The sequence below is a fragment of the Vulpes vulpes genome, chromosome 1 (genome assembly GCF_048418805.1).
Source record: "Vulpes vulpes isolate BD-2025 chromosome 1, VulVul3, whole genome shotgun sequence".
NCBI lineage: Eukaryota > Metazoa > Chordata > Mammalia > Carnivora > Canidae > Vulpes > Vulpes vulpes.
The window spans coordinates 44,023,073-44,047,506 of record NC_132780.1 but is presented as its reverse complement, the minus strand read 5'-3'; the positions used below and the strand labels follow the sequence as shown (position 1 = coordinate 44,047,506).

At 42.8% G+C, this 24,434-nt stretch overlaps 1 protein-coding gene and 1 long non-coding RNA gene across 5 annotated transcripts in view; both read left to right on the top strand.

Moving 5' to 3' along the window:
• Positions 1-17,174, top strand: part of TLE1 (TLE family member 1, transcriptional corepressor) — an 86,617-nt gene extending 69,443 nt beyond the window's left edge. For all 4 annotated transcript variants that reach the window (XM_072762898.1, XM_072762892.1, XM_072762886.1 and 1 more), the window contains exons 15-20: positions 7,937-8,186; positions 10,096-10,343; positions 13,658-13,805; positions 15,232-15,382; positions 16,395-16,471; positions 16,613-17,174. In XM_072762898.1, the coding sequence (XP_072618999.1) occupies positions 7,937-8,186; positions 10,096-10,343; positions 13,658-13,805; positions 15,232-15,382; positions 16,395-16,471; positions 16,613-16,720 (982 nt within the window). In that variant the 3' untranslated portion in view covers positions 16,721-17,174. The remainder of the gene's footprint in view (positions 1-7,936; positions 8,187-10,095; positions 10,344-13,657; positions 13,806-15,231; positions 15,383-16,394; positions 16,472-16,612) is intronic.
• Positions 17,175-23,604: 6,430 nt separating this feature from the next.
• Positions 23,605-24,066, top strand: LOC140599605 (uncharacterized). Its single transcript, XR_012002450.1, has 2 exons — positions 23,605-23,742; positions 23,851-24,066. It is a non-coding gene; the product is annotated as an uncharacterized lncRNA (long non-coding RNA).
• The last annotated feature ends 368 nt before the right edge of the window (positions 24,067-24,434 follow it).

The following is a 24,434-nucleotide window of genomic DNA, read 5'->3' as shown; positions in this document are numbered from 1 at the left end:
TGCCTCGTGTAGTAGCACCTAGAGGTCAGTAACAGCTCAGAATAATAATGGTTTGGCTGAAGATTCTAGCTTAGTTCCAGGTTCCTTCACCCTGTGTTTTAATGCTAGACATGTCATTGAGAAATCTTACACCCACTCATTTCATGTTTAAATAAATCTTGAAAGTACCTTTTAAGAGTTGGAGCCTAAAGAGAAAAGAAAATCTTAACCACATATGGGGTAAAATTGCCTCTCAGGAAACCATGCTTTGCAGCAGTGACCAGAGGCCATCCCAGCCTCAGCCAAGGACACGTTTCTGTGGCCAGTCCCCCTCCCGCCTCCCACCCTATGTCCCAGTCCTGATCTTGCTTCTGGTTTATCTGTTGACCATGTCTAGAATCCACAGCTGGTGTATGTAGTAGATTTGAAAATTAATTCAGCCCTCTTTTCACATGTTACGATATTTGGGTGTTTTTTGATCTATGAAATGCTCAAAGTAACATGCTTGCTCTGTGCCTCATTATCACATTTGGGGTTGGTTTAATTTCTGTTTTTCTACTCTTTGATCTTTTGGGAATGTGTAGCTAATTTCTTGAGATTATATTGAAATGTGAGGCCCTTTCTTTTGATGTGAGTTATGTTTAGCTACCAGGTAGCTGTCCTCTCTGCACCTCCTCAGAAATTCCTTTCAGTTTATCAGATATAAGTATAGTCTGTTTGTTTCTTGTTCATATAATGCTTGTAGGCCTGTAGTAGTTGGTTCCTTCACTAGAATTTTGTAAGTGAGCTTTGAAAGGGCTGTATCTTAAACTTTCCTTCGTATTACTTTTCTTTAAAAAAAAATTATTTATTTATTCATGAGAGACACACACAGAGAGGCAGAGAGACATAGGCAGAGAGAGAAGCAGGCTCCATGCTGAGAGCCCGATATGGAGTTCGATCCCAGGACTCCAGGATCACACCCTGAACTGAAGGCAGACGCTCAACCACTGAGCCACCCAGGTGTCCCTTGCCTTACTTTTCATCCAGGAATCTCTCGGTTTGAATCTTTGTCCTGCATGAGAGTCCTGCCACTGCCCAGCACATTTATAAGTTTTGAAACTTTTAGTTGGTGGAGGAGGTAGGACCTGGAATCCAGAATCATAAATGCTAACTTCGCTAGAGAACCTCTGAGATTGTCAGCTAGACCATCACCTGTTTTTTTTCTGGAGTAATTTTCTTTCTTCATGTCCATTTTAAGAAGTTCTACATTTGCCTTTACACAACATGAGAGTAGTATGTTAAAATAAATAAGGAAGCAAACATGGAGTCTCCCATCTTAATGCTTTAATTTCTTACCTTGTAATATAAGTTACTACATTCATGTAGATATGCTATCTTCCAAATAAGGTAGAAATTGTACCCTGATCTGCATATTTGCTGTTTGGGAGGGTGCTGGGATGCCAAACTGGAAAAATCCTGTGTTTTATAACCGTTACAGGTTAGATATGTAGACCTTAAGAATTGTGAAAGGTTAAGCTTGTTATATTGGCAGTGAAGGAGATTTTACCATAAATAGATGAATTGTATTCCCAAGGACCTATTTTCTTTTCCTGAAATCTTAGAATAATATGGCTCTGATTTTCTTATGACCTCACATCACAATCCCGCAGCCACCACCTTCATTATACTAGTTCTTGAGGCTAAGAGTGTCCTCCACAGTCATAAATTACATTATTCTCATCTACCTTAGAGTGACCCAGGTGCCCCTGCCCTCATAGCCTCCTGGGCCAGGACTCGGTAATGAAGTGCCCCGATGATATTGACAAGAAGGTTTCTTTTGTGTATATTACATGTCTCCATCCTAATGGGCACATGTTATCCCTCTTTAGGGGATAATGTCCAAGGTAGTGCCAGTGTGAAGCTAAGCTGAAGAGTTAGAGCTCTACCTTTGGGGTGGGCCTGCCCTAGCTGCCCTGAACGTGAGTCATGGCCCGTCCACTTACTAGCCGAATGGGCCAGTGACCCTCTCCTGTACTGCTGCTTCTCTCCAAATAATAAGGGACAGTGAGCTACGTCCTGTGACACTAGAAACAGAGGTTGAATCTATATTATGCTTCATGCTTTTCTGGAAGTATCTTCTCATGCAACTTCCATTTCTACCACACCTCATCAGTCATGTTTATTGGATGTTTTGTCAGGGCATGTTGTAAATATAGAGAAATGAGGCACAAATAAGTTACATATGGCCCCCGCATCTTTTATAAATGACTAGCTGAAATTCTAATCGTGTCTCTTCAATTTTTTTTTTTTTAAGATTTTTAAAATTTATTCCTGAGACACAGGCAGAGAGAGAGGCAGAGACACAGGCAGAGAGAGAAGCAGGCTCCCTACAAGGATCCCAATGTGGGACTCAATCCCAGGACCCAGGGGCCACGCCCTGAACCGAAGGCAGGTGCTCAACCACTGAGCCACCCAGGCATCCTGACTCCTTCCTTTTTTTTTTTTTTTTTTTTTTTTACTTTATGGTATGCTTTTCAACTGCCAGACACAGGATTGCGCTTTTTGTGTGTGGCCTGTGGTAGCTTCTGCTGCAGCTTGCTTCGAACAGGTCCTGCGTCCCTGGGCTCTGCTGACTTGGGAGAGGGCTGTGAATTTCACTTCTGTTACTGTGGTTGCTTTCACTGCCTTTTGCTTCAGTCCACATTGGCTCTCTAGGGACCGCTTTTCCCCCTCAAGAATGTTGATACTGTCTCTTAGCGACATGTGGTAGGACTGCTGGAAATCCCTTGGGGAAAGTTGGCTGGCTTAAGCCAGGTGGTTAGAGGACCCTCCACTCTTTAGCCTCTCCTCCTTGCCAAAGAGACCATTCCTGCCTCAATCTATAAGTAATTACGGTAGCGATGAGTGAGTGACCTGGGGTGTTGAGATTCACATACTGAGTGCCAGCTATGTGGTCAGCCCACCTGTCCCCGAAGAACTCTGGAGTGGGGAAACAACAAATGAGAAGTGTAAACACATGCAGTGGTACACAGTGTGAGATGTGCTATGGTCAAGATTTACAAGCAGAGCCAGGACCCCAGAAAAGAATCCTCCTGCATGGGGGGGTTGTGGCAGACTGAAGAGCAGAGCAAGTGACGTGCACTTAGGAGGGAGGCGGTGCTATTCTAGGCCAGAGGGAACAGTTTGTGCACAACTTGGAGACGTGACAGCATGCGATATTTTAGGGGACTGGCCCGTTGTTCTGCGTGGCAAGGAGTTTCAGCTCCAGGATGCTCACATGAACTGAGGCCCAGCCGCAGTAAATCGTGAGGGGCTTGTTGAGCCCCGAAGAGCACTTGAAGGCTTCTGACGTGATTGGATTTTTGATACCTGTTAAGGCAGCAAGAGATTACCCATGGAGGGTGCCAAGGCCAAGGTGGCTGCACCCAGTCTCCAGAGGCCCAGGTTCTTCATCCCCGTTTACCAGATCCACCACTGCTGGTCCTGCCTGTTAACAGCAAACCAGTGACTATGTCAACACCTGTTTTCCTTTGGCCACAGAAAACAGCATCGTTTTATTAGCAGCCGTCAGTGTGCTAGGACAAAACAACCTGCGTCTCCAAAATGCATTCTTGTTTTCCAGCTTGCCCCTGTGTCCCCAGGAGGCTTCTCAGTGGGGACTCTTTCCTTCAAGTCCCTTTACCTCTGTTCTGTGCCCAATACAGGATGTGTCTTCAGCATGGAAGGAGTTTGATTTCATCCAGTTTTTACATCTGTGCTGTCCAGAGGGCTTTATTCTTTTCAGTTCTCCAACCAGATTTCGGAATTAGATCCTAATCACCAAGTGCTTGTTCAGAAAGCTGGGTTGGGGCAGGGGCTCAGTTCCCTGAGGCTTTCTTGGGTGTAGGTGGGTGGCGCTGAGAACTCATTCTTTCTGCCCCACATTCCTACCTAAACGTCCTCCTCTCCTCTTTGCCAAGGGCTGTCTCTCCACTTTTGCCCTTCAGGATCTTTGGATTTCCTGATTTTCTTTGCCTAGTCATTGCCATGTGTTTTTCTGACCCCCATCCCACACCTTCCTCCGTTTCTGCAATTCTGGCCCTCACACTTGTCCGCTGGTTGATGAAAGAGCCCTTGATTGAGCATGCCCTCACTTTTCCTCATGGGTGTTTTAATACTGATGCAGGTGTGGGACAGCGTTCAGTGTTTTATGATTTTGCAGCTCTTTTCAGCCTACAGCAACCCCTGCAAGCCCTATACCTTGTTATATTTCTGCCTTGTGTATCAGGAATGGACATGCTATAGGCTACAGGTAGTTAGGCCAGTAAGGATGACCACAGTTAGGCCAGCGAGTTGGGCATCTCCTATACATTTAACTCTAGCCCAGCACCAACAGTTGGGCTCTTGACTTGGCTGTAGACCTAGTCTACTTCATCATCAGTCAGAAGCCCTCTTGACTTTTTCTTGAACCAACAAATAAATTTCAGTGTTTAACACTGAGATACACGTACAGAAAAGTGCATATAGCTAAGTGACTTCTCACCAAGAACACTGAAGAAGCCCCTCTTGTGTCTTCTCCAGTAGCCGAGGGGAGCCACCACTCTGGCTCAACATCACAGATAAATTCTGCTTGTGTTTGAAATTGCATAAATCCAATCATTCCATATGCATTCTTTGGTGGCTGGCCTCTTTCTGAATTCAGGCTTGGGAGATATTTATAAATCCTCACTATCTGTTTATAAATTCCCCTTCCTGGTTAATTTTTACTTTCCTTTCCCTAGTTTCCCCTTCAATAAGTAGAGATCTCAGTTTCCTTCTGGGACGTCTTAACGTTGACATGATAGGCCATCTATGTGGCCTTTGCTCAACGATATGCTTGTTCTTCCTGTGGGTGAGTAACTAATTCCAGACTCTCGTATGCTCCCCTGGTTTTTCCTTCCAGTTGATCCCTCTTTGAGACCCATCAGCCCTTTGTGTCATTCTGGTTTGTTCATTTGATTAGGCTCTCCAGCACAGCGGGCAGCACCAGCTTCCTGCCAGGCCCCCTGTGACTGATGTATTAACATCCATGTGGGTTTCCCTTGGGACCTAGAAATGTTCACAGCTTCTGGCAGCAGTTCACTGCATTGTGAATCAATTTTAAATTGCCTCAGTATGATGATCATAGACCTCATGTGTGGTTTAAAGAAGAAGACACCTGGGAGAGAGGTGGGTGTCTTCCAAAACTCAGTGTACAGCTCTCTGTCTACACTTTGTGCATCTGTTTTAGTCTGGAACATTCAACTCCCTTAACAAGTGGGGTTCTAATTGAAGCAAAGTAGAATTTTCTTCCCCTAAAACTCCAGAATTGCTAAAAGGGTGCCTGATGGAAAGTTTGCCAACCTGGAGGCGCCCACCGTGATTTACGTCAGTGAAATGAACCTTCACTTGTGCCATCACCAGCACAGAAAGCTGTCAAGGGCAAGTTCTCTCCCCAAGTCAACCACTGTTCTAACCAGATACATTGCATTTGATCGTTTCATGGAAACACCCTGGTCCTCTCTCTACCTAGTTATTTGTTTCTCATTTTCAGTCCCAATTCACAGTGCCCGATAGCTGGGTCACATAACTTGCTACTGGACCTTAAAGAATTCTTCTAGACCATGATGGAGTTAAACTCCAGTTCTTGTGGTTCCATCTTCAAAGGCAATCCAATGCTATTTGATTCCAACTCCAAATATCCCATAATAAATGGCATAGAGTCCGTTAACCACAGTGTTCATGTATTAGAGTATCATGTGGGCTTGATATGTTACCACGGACATCAAAGGATACTATTGCATAAAACAGAGGGGATTTAATGGCTTGTTTTGATGTAAAGGCTTGAAGCTATAGTAGTTTTGTATGCATATTTATTTTCTAGGACATTCTGTGGGGTTCCCATTCTGTATGCTCGATTATTCAAATTAAGAGTAATGTTCAGGATTTGGTCCAGCTAGCCATGTAATATTAGTTATGGAACCAGTCTGTCAGGAAATCACATATATCTAAGATCATATCGTTTGCTTGGGGGAAGGGAAAGTTCTTTTTCTAACCTTCATGTATTTGATATTTTGCTCTCATAGAGAGAAAACAATAACGTGTATTTTCTTCCCAAGCTTAGGAAGTATGTAGGTTTTATGTGTAAGCAGGTTGGAAACCTAATATCCTATATCAGTTTTCAATTTTGTGCATGCTAGCTTATTTCACAAAATTTGAGTTAGCATTAAAATGAAAATTTGAGTTCTCTGTTAATACCCATGGTCTGTTAGATCTGTAAAAGGACTGCAAGGTGCCAATGACAAGTTCCAGAAAGGGCCCAGACTTATCCCAGAGGGTCATGGAAAGGAGAAAACTCTACGTACCTCATTTGTTATGTATGCAGACCTATAGAAAAGGCTTAATGTTGAACCTCTAGAATGCCTAGTGATGCTTCAGATAAGAAGTAAGTGAAAGCAGGGATGCCTGGGTGGCTCAGTGGTCAAGTGATTGCCTTTAGCTCAAGATCCTTGGGTCCTGGGATCAAGTCCTTCTCCCTCTGCCTATGCCCCTTGTTCTGTGTCTCTCATGAATAAATAAATAAAATCTTAAAAAAAAAAAAAAAAGAAGTAAGTGAGAGCAGTGGTCTTCAAAGTGCCATGTGCATCATTTCATCAGTTTGGATGTTGGGGGTATATCCTCCACCCTCTATCTTTTTTGTGTGCATGTTATAATGTCTGTAATATACTAGCGCTTAAATCATTAGATTATGATGCATAAAATATGCTTTAAGATTTTGGGGTGGAAACAAGAATGTACTAGGATTAAGTTTGTTTGTTTGTAACAAGGGGGGGTGGGAAACAGTAGCTTAAAGTAACATAAAAGTTTATTTCTCTCTCTCATAAGAGATACTGGCTGTCAGCAGCCCAGGGCAGGTCACATCCCCTTAGTGTCACCTGCATCCTATCCATGTGTCCTATGCCCTTCCGCAATTGATTTCCATCTTCAGAGTCCCCTTGTGGCTTCGAGGGGCTGGTGGAGGTCTGGTCTCCTTGACTCATAGTCCATACAGTAGGAAGGAGTAAGAAAAGAGCAGGAACCCCGATCTTACCCCCACCTTTAAAATTATTTTTCTTTTAATTAACAAACTTTATTTTTTAGAGCAGTTTTAGGTTCATAGCAAAATTGAGCCAAAGGTACAGAGAGCTTCTGTAAACCCCAGGGTTCCCTTCTTTGAAGTGATGAGCTGACTGCCACCCTCCCCTGCATGTATGTTGAGCCGTGTACATCTCCATGGTGAGAATGGGGCAAACCTGGCCACGGGGAAGCTTGGAAAATAGTAGAGAGCAGCTTTGCTGCCTTAGATAAAACTGGGGGTCATGGCCAAGGTAGATGGGGAGATGTTGAGAACACTTGAAATCGTCATAAAGCTACTTGATGCAAAAGTCTTTTACTGTTTTCTCTGGATTATGCAAAAGAGAGTAAATTCAAGCCTGAAACCGGTGCCTTTAGAAAACTTTTTGTGGTGTTAATGTTGAAATATACCGTTTATTGTGCAAAATTATTATGAGTTCTTAAGGGCTTCATCTGAAGCATAAGAAATAGTCATTTAAAATTACGCCAAGAAATCCTACAATTATACAAAGTACATGGAAGGAGGTATTTTATGTTAATTTGGAAGCATAGTTAGCATTTGATATGGGATCGGAAGGAACGCTCTATGGAATGGCTAGGCAACAATCGAAAGACCGGTAAATACTGAAAAAAATCTATAGTTCAACACACCTGTCCTTTGGTGCACCCTAGACTTCCGTTGGCCTGTGCTTTCAGTTTGTTCCTTCAGTAAATACTTCAGCTCCTACTGATTTCAAGAGACTCCTGAGGAGCACCGGTCCTTCCTTGTCGTCCCTGTAGACCTGCTGAGGTAACGATAGCTGCTCTGTGCTAAACGTTCTGTCTCCTCTCCCGTCTCTCTCCCTGGCCTCCCCCTCTCCAAAAGCGCGTACTCCTTCCACGTGACCGCAGACGGTCAGATGCAGCCTGTCCCCTTCCCCCCCGACGCCCTCATCGGACCCGGCATCCCCCGCCACGCGCGCCAGATCAACACCCTGAACCACGGGGAGGTGGTGTGCGCCGTGACCATCAGCAACCCCACGAGGCACGTGTACACGGGCGGGAAGGGCTGCGTCAAGGTCTGGGACATCAGCCACCCCGGCAACAAGAGCCCCGTCTCTCAGCTCGACTGTCTGGTGAGTGAACAGGAACTGGCCTCCGGGTAATGTCTCCCTGGAGACTCAATAAGGAAATGGCTGTTTGGGCCTGGGTTTTATTCCCATTATGAGGAAATGGAAACCCTTTCTGTTTCCTGCCGTTTGTTTAGCTCCCCCACCCCTCACCCTGCAATGAAACCTTGAAGGTTTCATTTGCTGCTGTTTCAGTGGTTCAGTCTCCGCACTGATGGATTTCTTTTAAAAGATATTTTCCAGGAGTTTACAGAAGCTGTCCTTGTTTCAATGTGTATTCAAAAGGGGGTTTCCCATTTAATGGATGAAAGCACAGCGAGGCCTGGACTCTGAGCCCTGCAATCCACTCAACTTTTAATTTCCCTGAAGCCTTCGGATAAATATTGAATAGTAAACATTTGATAACATGGCATGAAAAAGTATTCTGAACGGGGTCTGTGTTTTCAGGGAGACCTGGAAGGGCTGGCCGGGTTTTATTACTTTAACTTCAGGAAAGGTTAATGGATCACACTGCCAAGAAAATGGGGTGGCTGCAGGCAAAAGGGGAATGGGGAGAATGCTTTCCCAGAGCACCCGAATCCACCTTCTCCCCTGAGTGAGAGAATACCATTTTTGCATTTCTCGGGATCGAAGAACCTGTTGGGACAGGTCTCGATCTCTAAACCGTGACCCCAGGCTTTACAGACCACATATCACGGCCCCCCTGGCCCCGATAGGGTGTCTGCCTGTGCTTTTCCATGGTCGGTGGTGCGGTTTACCCACCGCCTGCCCAGCGACTGCTGAGGATTCTGGAGACAGAGGTTTCCAGAAGAAGAACAGCAGTGTTTTAGAGATGCAAAAGCCTTTTTTTGGAGTTGTGATTGATTTACTTTTTAATCAAACAGCTTTAAAAGATCTCAATTAATGAGATTTCAACATGCTTATACATAGGCCCACATTCTATAAAGTAGGGGTGTTTTGTGATACTCATCACCTTTTTTCTTTTGTTTTTTTTTGTTTTTTTGTTTTTTTGAAATTTACGTGCTTAGAGCCTTTCTCATCTTTGGATAATAGGCCATGGTCAAAGCACAGGGAAAACTTCAGTTCTGTTTCTGTTTGGTTTGAAGGTTAGCAGTTATTTCTTTCAGGGAAGGGAGGGACATTTTTAGGTTCCACCTTCCTTTTTTTTTTTTTTTTTTTTTTCAAGAGGTAGGGACTGAGGCAGAGGGAGAACTTTCTCCAGGCTCCACGCCCATCATGGATCCTATGACCCTGAAATCAAGGGTCCGACGCTTAACTGACTGAGCCACTCAGCACCCCTCTCACCTTCCATAGTATGTGTTGGTTTTGATAGAGAGATGCCCTCTTTTATCAATTTCTTTGGGCTGAGAGGCTTGAATATGGCAGCAGCTGTGTTACCTCTTGAGAAAGCAGGTCTGTTAAAGTCTTAATAAGGATCCATGTGGCTAATGAAGGCACAGTGCTAATGAAGACGTCTTAAGTAAAGATTTAAGAGTAATGAACACCAGAACATAGGCAGTAGGTCTGCAGTTTCCAAGTAGTAAATAAGGGAAGGTGATGAGGTCAGAGATTTATAACCCAGCTTTGAAAAGTGGTTTCTTCACAGAGAAGTACGTACACACCTACCTTGCAACCACTGATCATTTCAGTTCTTTCTACTCAGCAGGAAACTGGGTGTCAGGAATAGTTCCATCTAAGAGTTTGCACGTGCCTGAGCAAGCCACAGAGTTTTTTTATTTACTGTTTCAAAGGGGACAGTTACACCTGGATCCTGATCTTTGCTACTGAACTCTTGCTTTATTAGTGTCCACAAAATACCACTTTTCAAGTCAAAAACCAAGATAGCAGTTGGAGAGCATGGTATTGTTACTGCTTGGTCATGCATCATAGCAATTGAATTATGTTTATTTCACAGAACAGGGATAACTACATCCGTTCCTGCAAATTGCTCCCTGATGGTTGTACCCTCATAGTGGGAGGGGAAGCCAGTACTCTGTCCATCTGGGACCTGGCAGCTCCCACCCCGCGCATCAAGGCAGAGCTGACGTCCTCAGCCCCTGCCTGCTACGCCCTGGCCATCAGCCCCGACTCCAAGGTCTGCTTCTCATGCTGCAGTGACGGTAACATCGCGGTCTGGGACCTGCACAACCAGACACTGGTGAGGTGAGCAGATGTGGTTTTCTAGGGTTGGGGTTCCCTCTTTGGGTCCCTGGGCCTTCAAGCCTCCTGTCCCCTCTGCCTCTCTGGCTGCATCCAGGCTCTCAGCCCATGTTAGGAGCCTCCTTTTTGCCAGGCGTAGACCTCTAGGTATTGGGAGTGTGAAGACAAAACTTTGACACTGTTGTCTGTGGGGCTTACAGCCTTGCTGCTATGCTTGGTGTCCCCCACACTTTACCTCCCCAACATCCCCATTCTTCAGCCACTTAGAGATGCCAGGCTTGTTCAAAAAATATTCCTGACTTCCGCCAAGTGGAGGCATACATACCATGGGATTACATGGCGGTACGGAGGGTTCTTAATACTAGATGTTTTTGGCTTTGACTAGAACCTTGTTTGTGCAAATAGAAGCCAAGTGACAGAGGATAACAGAAAATCAACAGAAGGGGATCCCTGGGTGGCGCAGCGGTTTGGCGCCTGCCTTTGGCCCAGGGCGCGATCCTGGAGACCCGGGATCGAGTCCCACGTGGGGCTCCCGGTGCATGGAGCCTGCTTCTCCCTCTGCCTGTGTCTCTGCCTCTCTCTCTCTCTGTCTCTCATGAATGAATAAATAAAATCTTTAAAAAAAAAAAAAAAAAAAAAAGAAAATCAACAGAAGGACATTAGAGGAAGACACACACAAAACAGTTTTAAAGTATCCTTGTTTCTCAAAAACTAAATCAGCACTGTCCAAGGGTCATTCACCCCAGGAATGAGCCCAACTTCCTGGAATCTGTCCTTTTAACTGTGGTGACAGCTGTAGTCCTGCCAGTCCTGTGTCTCTTCTCAGCGCTGGCCAGCTCCTTCCCTCTGCTGGAATCAGAGTCCACACCAGAGATGTTACAGAAAAGTTTCCAAAGGGAAGCACCAGTTAAACATCCCAGGTGAAACTGGTGTGTGTTCTGGTTTATTCCCTATTTCAACTTTGCTCAGAAGTGCTCTTCATTTATGGTGCGTTTTAGGCTCATGAATTACTTAACAGGTCCCCTAATGCTTTGGGTCCATGTGCCAGAGCAAAGGGATGGACTTTAGATGTCATTATAGCAGCTTAGTCTCCGTCCAGATGTCCTCTGTAGAAATCCAGTCAGTGTCACTGAGCCAGGCTCTGTCCCTGTGTGTGGGTGACCCCATGGCCATTATTTTTCTCTTGTCACCTGCTGAGCAGCTCAGAATGTGCAGAATGGACACATGCAGCTGGAGCTGACACCCCCTTCAAACTTTTAGCCCAACAGGTGTTTGTTGTTTTTTTCTTTTTTTTTTTTTTAATCTCAATAAATAACACTTTCAACATTCTAATTCTAAGGCCTTTTCAAATACTAATCCGTTTAATCCTCAGAACATCTGCACTGCTATTATTTTGATTTTATAGGTAAGGAACTTGAGGTACACAGAGAGGTTAAGTCTGTTTGCCTGGCTCACACAATTGGGTGTGGGGGAGATGTGATGGGGCACAGGCGTGCTGTTCTTATGTCTGTGCTCTGAACTCCTGCTCTGTGCTGGCGCCCTGCTGAATATAACAGGGTAGTGTTTTACAAATGTCTTGCTCAGTTTGGGTTGGCTGCAGGTGGCTGGTGGCTTCTCTGTATGAGAAGGTGACATGGAATCTGCTGAGCATCTCAGTATCTCCCGAGACCCAGCACGGTCTGAGCCTGTCTTCCAGGAGCCTGAGATTAGTACCGAGATTTGTGGGTGGGAGGGGTGGAGGAAAACACCCACCAGGCACCTGATGTCAGCAGAGAAAGGCATTCATGACTCCTAGAGAATGCAGAGAGGTCACTGGGTTTGTCGAGTAGAAACCAGGATGGAATAGCAGAACTTTCACAAGATGAGTCTGAGACTGCAGTTGTCCTGGGTGACCTGTGGGGAAGTCTTGGAGGAAAGGGCAGCTGGCTGGGGTACGTGTGCATGGGACACGGTGGGGAGGGTTGCATGCATGCGGGGAAGAGGACTAAGATGTATGTTCAGAATAGCTTTTAGAGGAACGATTTTTGAAGCTCTCATCTTAGAATTCACATCAAGTGGTGCTTTGTCATGTCTTCCACACTCAATAAACTCTTTTTTTTTTTTAATGATTTTATTTATTTAGTCGAGAGAGAGGCAGAGACACAGACAGAGGGAGAAGCAGGCTCCCTGCGGGGAGCCCAATGTGGGACTCAATCCCAGGACCCCAGGCTCATGCCCTGAGCCGAGGGCAGATGCTCAACTGAGCCACCCAGGCATCCCCACACTCCACTCATTAAATTCTAAGCTCAGTTTCAAAGTTTGGAGCTCTGTGAAAATAATAAGGTGAGGGGACCTAGAGGAAGGACAGACATAGAGACTCCTCTCTGGGTGTTGAAACTCCCCAGTCCCTCTAACGTATCCCTCTTGGTTCCCCGTAGCGATGGGGCCTGTTCTGGTCACTTCCTTGCTGGCTCCCTCCTGCCCTGCAGAACCAGGTCCAGAATCCACAAACCACCAACCCTGCGGTGGCTCAGTGTGGACTCTCCCTCAGCAGACCCCACCTCGGGCCTAGCAGAGCCTCTTTGCGCCACAAACCCCTGTCACTTGATTGTTTCTGGTCTTTTTTTTTTTTTTTTTTTTTGACTGAACCACAGGAGTTCTCTCTAAGAGAACAACCTTGAGCTGACCCTTCAAGGCAGGGTCCTGCGGAGGTGCCCATGGGTCAGCCTCAGCAGTTAGTGGTCTCTGCTCAGTGCCCCCCGAATCAGGAGGATGGTATGATCCTTCATCTCTGGGAGTCCAGATTTCCTAACGCAGGGCTCTTTCTAACACAGAAAGTGAGGTTGAGTAAATATGTGAGCTCATGCTGTGTTGGCATGGAGGGCATTGCCTTGTGGACTCCCTCATGGAAAAGGGACCCTGAGCTGGTAATGTACTGATGCGGGCCGACATCTTTCTTTACAGAATACACTTGGGATTCTGTGTGTTTGTCCTTCTTTTTTTTTTTTTTCTTTTAACACTCAAACACTTTTCCAGACCCGGGAGGAATTTTACCTTCCAGACGGATTTGTAAGAAGAGCTACAAGAGCGCATTTAACTTCTCCTGTGTGATGACCTAAAATGGCATTCCATTTCTTTAGCACTTGGATCGTGAAAAAAGAAAAGGGAAAAAAATCTGCAGGTGCTGTTTCCTCCTCGGGGGAAGGTTAGTTTGATCTTGCACATCAGCAGACACTGAAGAGATGACACACACACCCCGCGTCCAAAACTAACAACACAACAGTGTTTACCTTGAGCTCTGGCAGGAAATCATTATTCAATCTCGTTTGTTTTATCAGGCAATTCCAGGGCCACACAGATGGGGCCAGCTGTATTGACATTTCTAACGATGGCACCAAGCTCTGGACGGGTGGCCTGGACAACACGGTCAGGTCCTGGGACCTACGCGAGGGGCGCCAGCTGCAGCAGCACGACTTCACCTCACAGGTGATGCGCTTTTCCCCACAGGAATCTCTGAAGTGGCCTGTGTGTGATGTCTTCCTCCCTTCATACCCCGTGGCAGTAATTATGAGGCAGACAGACTAGCCTTAAATTTGAGATACCCATTTAAAACAAACAATAAAAAAAGTCCACAGACAAACAAAGCCTCTGAAATGCTTAGCATGGTTTCTAAAACTTTGTCAGTAAGACCTGTGAGTTTTACTTATATGTGAGTTCACTGCAGGAACTTGTTCAGCAAGGGACATACAGTTTGACCTGCTGTACATATTCCCACCATCTAGTGTGGGAGGTGAGAGGTCATTATTGGATCCACATATAAACAGAGCTTGAAAAATGTGCCGGGTTATCATGAGGAGTCAAGAAAAATCACAACACTCTGAAAGTTAATTCATTTCCCTTGCATCGGGGAGCTTAAAAAAATGCAGCAGCATCTCAGTGGTTGCCCATTTTCTTATTCATCCCTCGGAAACTGGACTCGTGGCTGGCTAGATTTATGGAGGTTTGAAATTACAGGAAATGGCAACTTTGTGGATCATGGAGATGAGTTAGATATCGAGTATCTGAATCTAGACTCGTTCTGGGAACAACGGTGCCATTCTAGGTGTCTTCTGACGGTGGGATTGATCTTTTGATCATTACTCATGTATAGCTGTGCACAGTTCTAAATTTTGTGTCCCTGTTAATCTTGTGGGGAGTCTCTTAGAGTCTTCTCATTCTAGCCCTTTTCTCGGCATGAGTTAGGCTACTGTTTTTGGTCTGCCTTTTTTAAAAAAATAACTTCTTATGGAAAATTTCAGATATATACAAGTGGAGAGAATGTCCTAGCATATGGAAGTAAGAGAAGTATCCGATAAACCCTATTTGCTCATTACTCAGCTTTACAGCTGCAAACCCATAACTTGTCTCATGTATCATCCCTGCCCCCCAAACACTGGATTGTTTTAATGTAAATCCCAGACCTCGTGTCATTTCATCCATAAGCATTTCAGGGAGTATCTGCAAAGGACAAGCACCACGTGAAAACATACACACAGATGTCATTATTAGTAAGACTCATTTCTTGGGGTACCTGGCCAGCTTACTCAGAAGAGCATGTGGCTCTTGATCTCGGGGTCGTGAGTTTGAGCCCCACACTGGGGGTAGAGATTATTTAAATATGTAAACTTAAAAAAATACTTTTTAAAAAATAATTTCATTCCATGTTGTGTATGTATTCCAAGTTTTCTGATTGTTTTCATAAAGGTTTGAAACCTTTATGTGTTGGGTCTCTTGTCCCATGGACTGTACTACAGACTGGAGTTTGCTGAATTACATCTCCTCTTCTTTGCTAATTTACCCCCGTTTCTTGTTGCCATTTTACTTCTCAGTTTATTGGGCAAAATCACTAGTGAGCCTGTTCTGCTTCCTACAGATCTTCTCCCTTGGATACTGCCCAACTGGGGAGTGGCTGGCCGTGGGCATGGAGAGTAGCAATGTGGAAGTTCTTCATGTAAATAAGCCTGACAAGTACCAGCTGCATCTCCATGAGAGCTGCGTGCTGTCCCTAAAATTTGCTTATTGTGGTGAGTGGAGCTGAAAGGAAACTGGAGGATGCCAGTGACCTCAATAGAAAATACTTCTAAAAAAATACAGTGGAGATCATGTCTGGAAAAAATGTTCTCTGAGCAGCTGGATGCAATAATTCTATTGTGTTAATGTCCCTCAAAGCATAGTGATGTCCGTTTCAACCCATTTTCCTAATATGAGAAAAGTCAGTAGGTAATGCTTGCAAGGTTTTGACAGATTTTTTTATTATTATTGTTATCATTATTATTATTATTTTTTTAAATTGAATGCAAATAATAATTTATTTTTTTTTAATTAATTTTTATTGGTGTTCAATTTACCAACATACAGAAAAACACCCAGTATCATTATTATTATTATCATCATTATCATTATTATTTAGCGGGGGAGTCTGGGGCCGAGGTGGAACCACTCTAACGCGGGGAGAACTTACAGAAGCCTGGGGCAGGCACACTGGAAGTCACTTTGGATTGAGCAGAATAGGGAATGAGGATCACAGAAGGGATTATTTAGCTTCCCCCACACGGTTATATGCTGCAGTGAAGAAGAGGGAAGAAGTTCATGTGGAGTCGGATATTTGTTCTTGGAGTGGACTGAGGGATGAGTGGCCATTAGTCACTGAGCACATTCTATGTGCCATATATTCGTGTCTGGCATTTTACTCAAGTTCATCATTTAATCCTTCCTAGTCCCATTTCATCATGAGGGAAGTGATGAAAAGGACAGTAGCTTCATCATCTCACTATTTGAGGACCCACTGTGTGCTGAGTGTTCCGAAGTGTATCTGGTGGCTCACAGCCCCTGCCGCTTCAATAAAACCCAAGACCACAGGTGGTTCACGGTGGAGCCCAGATTTAAAACCTGATCTCTCCCTTCACATCCCAGCCAAAGCCGTTGCACATGATAGTTCATGATTAGAAATGCTCTGAGTTTGTTTTAGTCTGGGTTGCTAATAGTATAGTAGGTATTTTTATCTTGCTAAACCCCATATTCCTTTGCTGACTCTAGGTAAATGGTTTGTGAGTACTGGCAAGGACAACCTCCTCAATGCTTGGCGGACCCCCTACGGAGCTAGTATATTCCAGGTGGGTCAGTGCCCCTTCCAGGAATGGCAGTTTGATGAGGGGATTCTCCATGACTCCTGAAGTGAAGGTGCCTGGGGGAGGAGCAGGGCCTCTGAGCATCGCCATTCACAGAAAACCTTTGCCCCTTGTTTTCTCTTCCAGTCCAAAGAGTCCTCATCTGTGCTTAGCTGTGACATCTCAGTGGATGATAAATACATAGTCACTGGCTCAGGAGACAAGAAGGCTACAGTCTACGAAGTCATCTACTGAAAACATGGGTTTAACGTTTATAGTTGAATCGGGCCAAAATGTTTTGAATTTGTAGAAATAGAAAAGTTGTAACTTTAAAAGAAAAAAAAAGAAAACCTATTTCCAAACCTTGACACAAAACTATTTTGAGTCTACAAAGAGGAGGCAACGAGTCCCATCAACTGAAGGTCACCGATCTACCTAGACCAAACGGACACCGAGGCAGAGTGGACAGAGGGGCCAAGGGCTGTAGGCAGAGCCTGTTCTTTCCTTTCTGTGTGATCTGCCTAGATTACCTTTCTGTTCCTTGCAGTTCCCCTCACGTTCTGTGCTTGGTAGAACAGTGGTGTCTCCAATGAACTTGTTTCCTGGTTTTGCATCTTGTGAAATGTTTTTTTGTATTTTTGTTGAAGGTTAAACATTTGTATAAATTGTAAATATATTTGGTTTATTACAGTAAAGGCTTTAGTACCAATAAGTGGTTTTCCCTTTCCTTCTTTTCTGTTTCTATCAAAGCTTTGGGATCATTACTGTAGATTTTATCAGCAAAGTCCACACATTTGCAGAGGATGTTTAAAAATGCACTTTTGAATTTGCCAATATATTTCGCCATGGGCTCGCACTGCCCTGGCACCTGATCAACACTTCTGAGTTCCTGGGAACTCAAGACTAAAAATAGTCAGTCCTTGAAGGTTTGCTAGTGACACTTTTATTTGGGAAGCTAAAATAAGTTCATCAGGATTCATGTTTCCTTTTTTAAGATACGCTTGTGATTGGAAGTCACAAATTAAAACTCTGCTTTTTCCTGGTGATTCATAGGGAGACAGAATATTCTCTAGGAAAGGCCATCTTCAAATCTTTCTTGGCACATCTCGAGGCATGTGGGGTGACTTGTGTCTAGTGTTATGATCAATGATGTTCACAAAGCTGTGGAATTCATTAACCTGTAAAAGAAAGATGGGATGCCAACTGGTTTTGTCTCGTTAATATTTATTTAATCTATTATATGGATTGACTTAAGCCAGTCACACCCAACACTCAGCCCCATTCTTCTCATTAAGGCTTTCCCCTCAGCTTCTAGCCATTGTGATCTCTCATTAGTCTGGTCTTGCTCTTGGTGGACAAGCTTTTATTAATTTGATTAGATGAAACCTTAACGTTGGCCAGGCATGTTTCCTCCTGAAAAGGCTACGTGGCTCACTTCTTCGTATACCTATTATTTGCTGTTATATTTTAGAAAAGAACGGTTAATATTTTTAAGCCAAGTTTCCTGGCTATTTAAAAATAGCACCTAAGGAATTTTTAATGTTCTTGTTTTCTTAGGATCCAGCAAGTTGTTGGCAGTTTGTCTTAATATTTTTCATTTGTTATCCAGACCTTCTTGTTTTTATACATTTAACAACGTTATTTTGTTTGCCTTTTGCCAAAATAATATTTGTGTATGCTGAGAGTTTGTTAAATATTTTCTCTTCTCATTAAGAGAATGGCAAAGCCCTAATTATGGAAGCTGATTTCTCTCATCCCTCCCCTGTATAATGAAGCATGTTTCTGTACTACATATGCTGATGGCTTATTAATGTATTTATCTTTTCTGTTGTCTCTTCTTACCTGACTTCCCTATTTTCTATAATAGGAGGGAAACAACTTAAGTTGCTAGAACAGAGACCTCCAATGCAGTGGCTTAGAGACCACGGGAGTTTGTGCCTTCCCCTAGAGACCTGAGCCAGTGGTGCGGCACTCTGCTTTCATGCTGGCTTCTGTTGCCCCCACTCCCAGCCAGCAGTGGGGAAAGTTAAAGTCCAGGGGACAGATAACCTTTCAAGCAGATGACTTAAGAGTCTGTTCATTATTCCTAATTGGCTAGAACTCAGTCACGTGGGAGGCTGGGAAAAGGGATGTCTTGCTTGCTGTGCAGCTAGCTGTGTGCCCATTAAGAAGATGGGGTTTTGAAAGGACTCTAGGTTAAAGAAATAGCCCTGTTTTCTCTTGGTGCATTTTTTTCCTTCCATGCTTTCTTGTTTCTCAAGCTTCGGATATTCTTTCTCTAGTTATATTTTCTGAGGGTGTAGACCTTACAACTCCTCAATTATTGTGAATCTAATGAAACCGTCTCCATTTGCTAGTGTGGTGCTGAAAGAGGCATCTTAGCGCAAGTCCTGCTCCTCTGCTCAGGGTGTTTGGAATCTTGGGGAATTGCCAAGACAATTGTTTCCCTCCTTGTAAAATGAGAATGATACAATAGTTGTGCCTGCCCCTCTGAGTCTAGGGGATCAAAAGCAGGACTGAGTGGCAGCTCTCTCACAATTGGAGGATGTGAGTGGGAAAGCAATTTTTTCCTAAACTGAAATTAGGAGTCATGCTGCTGTCCCCAAGGAATCTGGAATCATGGGATTGTTGAAACCCTGGTAAGCCAAAAGTTGGTATACTCCATGCTTTGAATATGGATTACAAATTCAGGTTTAATAAATTCAGATTCAACTAGATATTGGTCACCTCTATGTGCCAAAAATGGTACTAGGCAGTTTTACCCATAAACACGTTTCGAGATGATTGTCATTATCCCTAAATGTATTTAATCCTTTTTTTTTTAAGCACTCGCAGTCTTTGCACCTTGAATGTAGGTTTCTGCCATCTGGCTTGTCCATGGAATCGAAGTTTACTGGGTAAAAATTAAAATCCTAGTGAGATTAGGTTTGGAATGTCTTTTTGTAAAACTAGATGTTTCTAGCACTCCTAATAAGGACAAAATATTTCATCAATATGATAATTAGCATTTTTTTAAGGCTGTGCTATTTGCCAGGTGATAGGGAAGTGTTTGACATAAATTATAATCTTCACAGCGGTTGAGAGATGGGATTTTTGATGGCCTTTTTTTTTTTTTTTTTTTTTTTTTAAGATTTCATGACTGGTAAGTAGCTTCTGCCTTTAAAGCCATCAAGCATTCATACAGAGATTTTTTAAAAATGGCACTTTTGCTGTTGGCACACAGAGGTTGTGACTTTCCCCAATGAGTTTTCCAACAAATCAGAGAGAGATCAAATTCTTAACTTCAGCATGCTGTTTCATGCCATCAGGAGACTGCTGCCTCTGTCATCAGCTTGAAATTGAGTGATGACATTTCAAACTCCATTCTGCTGTAGATCCATGGATTTTTTTCTTCTCGGACATCTCTTCACTCCTCGCTCAGCAATGAAAGTGTCAGATCACCACAGTTTCGGGCTTCCCTGAGCAAACTGTAGCTTGGGTGAGGGTTATTTTCTGCTCTGGGGAATTTACTCTCCAGATACCCAAAGCTTTGGCTTCATATTTTGTCCTGGCACTTAAACAGTTAAATGCTTGTGAGTTGGGTTCATATTTCTAGAAAAGTTGTTCTCAAACTTTAATGGGCATCAGAATCACCAGTAGGAACAGATTCAGATTTTGGGGTCCCCAACTCTTGAGTTTTTGAGTCAGTAGATCGGGGTGGGACCTGAGAATTTGTAACTGTCCACGTTTCCAGTTGGTCTTGAGGCTTCTGGTCTGGAGACCACACTTTGAGAATTGTTCATCTAGAGCAGTAGTCTTTATAATGGAGCTATCGGTGTTTTAAAAACCTTTTAGAGTGGATTCGTGGTCTCTTGCCTGGATCTCTCCCATCTTTTAATCTTCAGGGGTAAGGAGTAGAACTAAAATGACAATAAAACATAAGACCTACTCTTTGGAGGTGGCTGTTGCATTAGGTTTTGGTCCCCAGACTAACTTTTGAAGCTGAATGTTATAATACAAATGCAAATTGAGTACTTTAAACAGTTGCATTTGCACTTAATCTTTTTTTTTATTTTTTAGATTTTATTTATTCATGAGAGACATAGGCAGAGGGAGAAGCAGGCTCCCTGTGGGGAGCCCGATGTGGGACTAGATCCTAGGACTCCAGGATCATGACCAGAACCAAAGGCATCAGATGCTCAACCACTGAACCACCCAGGTGCCTCACTTAGTCCTAATCTAATCTGAGTTATATGAGTCTTCTATTAGGATTAGAAAACCTACCACAAGGACCTAAAGTAGTGGAAGCCTTGTGAATGCTTAATTGGAGTGGTGATATATAATTAAAAGTTAGAACTTGTTCTTTGAAAATTGGAATACTTATGGGATGCCTGGGTGGCTTAGTGGTTGAACATCTGCCTTCAGCTCGGGGCATGATCCTGGTCCTGAGATCAAGTCCCACGTTGGGCTCACTACAAGGAGCCTGCTTCTCCCTCTGCCTATGTCTCTGCCTCTCTGTGTGTGTATTTCATGAATAAGTAAATAAAATCTTTAAAAAAAAAAAAAGAAAATTGGAATACTTAACTGTGTGTAAAATAACAAGCTGCTGACTTTATAGAATGTTTTTATTCTTCAGATTATCATATTAGATTCAGTCAATCCACCAGTATTTATCGAGGATGTGACCTCGGCCCTTAGTGACATTATTCTACTGAGAGAGGTCTGGGGAAGATCTGCTGATAATAACAGAGGGCAATATGGGTGAGCCACAGCCCTAAGGAAACCCAACAGCAAAGGACTGGACAGGCAGCTCTCAACAGTCTTGGATGTAAATTATTCATTTGACATTAGCTGTCTAGGTCATTAGCTGTCTGTTGCCATTTTAGCAGCAGTTTGGAAGAACTGTTGTGTGCCAGGCACTGGGCCAAGGGCTTCCAGATGTTCCCACATGATAGTATTTTTTTACTCATAAAACTATCATATACCTCTGATTTTAACTTGGAAAATATAACAAGGTATGAAGAAGAAAATAAACTCCATAATGATGCCTCTAAGAAACAATGTATTCTCATATCAAATATGTTCAATATAATATAATTAATAATAATGAACTTTTGTTGAGTACCAAATACCAAATACTCAAGGACATTTGTACACTGTATTATCTCACTTAATGTTCAAAGAAGCCCAATGAGGTGGTTATTGGGTTCATGCTCATTTAACAGATAAAGAATAAGCACAGAGAGGCAGTAACTAACTAGCTGGAGATCACACAGCGAATTATTGGTGGAGTCAGATTTTAACCCAGGTGGTCAGACTCCAAAACCTAGCACCTTAATTCTGTTCTACCTCCTTGTCCATATGGCTTTATAATGTGTTTCTTGCCTTCTTTTGCTTTTCTTGTTTTCAGCTTGAAGTATAATTGACAAAAATAATTATTAGATATTTAAAGTGTGCAACATAATAATTTGATAGAAGCATATATTATGAAATGATTCCCCCCATCAAGCTAATTAACATATCTATCGCCTTGAATATTTATTTTTGGGGAGTAGTGAGAACACTTCAGTTCTACTGTCCCAGCAAATTTCAGTTAATACACTACAGTGTTTTTATCCTTGGACCTTGTTCATCTTAAAATGGAAAGTTTGTACCCTTTTACCAACCTCTCCCTATTTTCCTTACTTTCCAGCCCCTGGCAATCATCATTCTGTTTCTATGAGTTCATTCTTCTTTTTTTTTTTTAACTGCACATGTAGGTGATACCATACAGTGTTTGTCTTTCTCTAGGTTCATCCATGTTGTTGCAAATGGCAACATTTCTTTCTTTTTAAAGGCTCAATAATTTGTGTGTGTGTGTGTGTGTGTGTGTGTGTGTGTGTCACATTTCCTTTATCCAGGCATCCACTGATGGACTCATAGGTTGTTTCTATACCTTGGCTATTGTGAACAATGTTGCATTGATCATGGGAGTGCAGATATCTCTTTGAGATAATCATTTCATTTCCTTTGGATATAAATCCAGAATTGGGATGACTGGATGGATCACATGATAATTCTATTTTTAATTTTTTGAGGAACCTCCATGCTGTTTTCCATTGTGGCTGCACCAGTGAACATTCCTACTGACAATGCACCAAGGGTTCTCTTTTCTCCACTCACTTGCTAGCATTTGTTATCGCTTGTCTTTTTGATGATAGATATCCAAACAGGTATGAGGAGATATCACCTTGTATTTGATTTCTATTTCTCTTAGTGATTAGTGATGCTAAGCACCTTTTCATGTATCTGTTGGCCATTTGTATGTCTTCTCTGGAAAAACATGTATTCACATCTTTGCCCATTTTTTAATTGGGTTATTTGGAGGATTTTTTGCTAGTCGGTTGACTTTATTTTTCTTTATTAAAATTTATTTGCACACAACTCACAATGTTGGATTTACTATAATTTGCTCATTTCTCATTTGTTAGGTAAGTGGGCTATTTCAAATATTGAGATATTGTTATAATCCTTGTAAAGAAAATGTTCATATATAATTTTCTCTCCTTATTTCTCTTCCTTTCCTTAGAATTAATCCCAAGAAATGGAATTACTGTATCAAAAGATAAAATGTTACTGCAGATCTTTGATATACACTGCCAAATTGCTTTCTAGAAGACTTTCAAATAGTCTTGGGACTATTTATACTACTCCCAGCAGAGCATGGTAATGCTAGCTTGCCTCAGGTCAACCACATGGTTCTTACCCTAAGACATATTTGCTAATGGTAGGCAATAAGTGATATCCCATTTTCCCATTTAGTTTTGCTCAAGCTTAGATTTATTCTTTGAAAGGATCCAGACGAGGTCAGCTCGTTGACCATGTGATCCCTATACTTAAGATCTCTGTCCCATTAGCAGTCCTAGGAAATCTTTCATAGAGCCTTATGATAGCTTATTTTAGCTTATTTTAGACACCTAAAGTGAGTGTCTAATTTTCTCAAGATGGGTTTCTGTTATATAAACTTGTATGATCTCTTTTCAATATTAAGAAAGTATGTTCATTATTTTTTACAGTTATCCGCTGCTTGCTTCAAAGAGGTAATTTACAAACCCCAATGATGGTAAACCCTAGTAATGAGTTAAAAGCAAGGAATGATAACCTACTTCTGTATTGTTTTTGTTGTTTAAAACAAAAGGTTCTTCTGTAGCTGCAGGTGTGATATCCTACTTGTAATGAGAATGTGAGCCGGAAATAGACCACTGGGCACTGTGATGTGTTGGAAGGACACCAAGTTTGGAATTAGGCACAAATCCCAGGTGTGATATGGGTTTAATATCATTTGGGTACGGCCTTGGGCAACTTCCTTAGTGCCTCTCAGGATTTTTCTCCAACTACAAATTGAAATAAAAATGCCTACCTTACAGGGCTATTGAAGGGATTAAACAAGACGCCATGGGGATCTCTGGGTGGCTCAGCGGTTTAGCGCCTGCCTTCTGCCTTCTGTGTCATGAACCTGGAGTCCCAGGATCGAGTCCGCATCGGGCTCCCTGCATGGAACCTGCTTCTCCCTCTGCCTATGTCACTGCCTCTCTCTCTGTGTCTCTCATGAATAAATAATAAAATAAAAATCTTAAAAAAAAGATGCTATTTTCTGAGAATATAACAATTTTAACACATTTGAGAGTTTCTGCAGTCTTAAAGAATTTTTTTTTTTTTTGAGAATTTAACATGGCACTGGTCATGCCTTTATTTCCTATTTTAGGTCCAGTTTAGGTAACCATTGAACTCATCAGCTAGCTTTTATAATATTGTGAGTGCCTTGTGCAATGAGTTAATGGTCTCAGAGCAGACTTTAACAAAAGTTGGCGCATTAATAACTGGTACCTGACCTGGTGACTCCAGTTCAGTCTGCTCAGGCACATCTGTTATCTTGTAAAGTGTCAAGCTTCTGCGTCCAGGACCCTCTGAACTGGCATCTTTCCCTCGAAATAACCAAACTCAAACATCA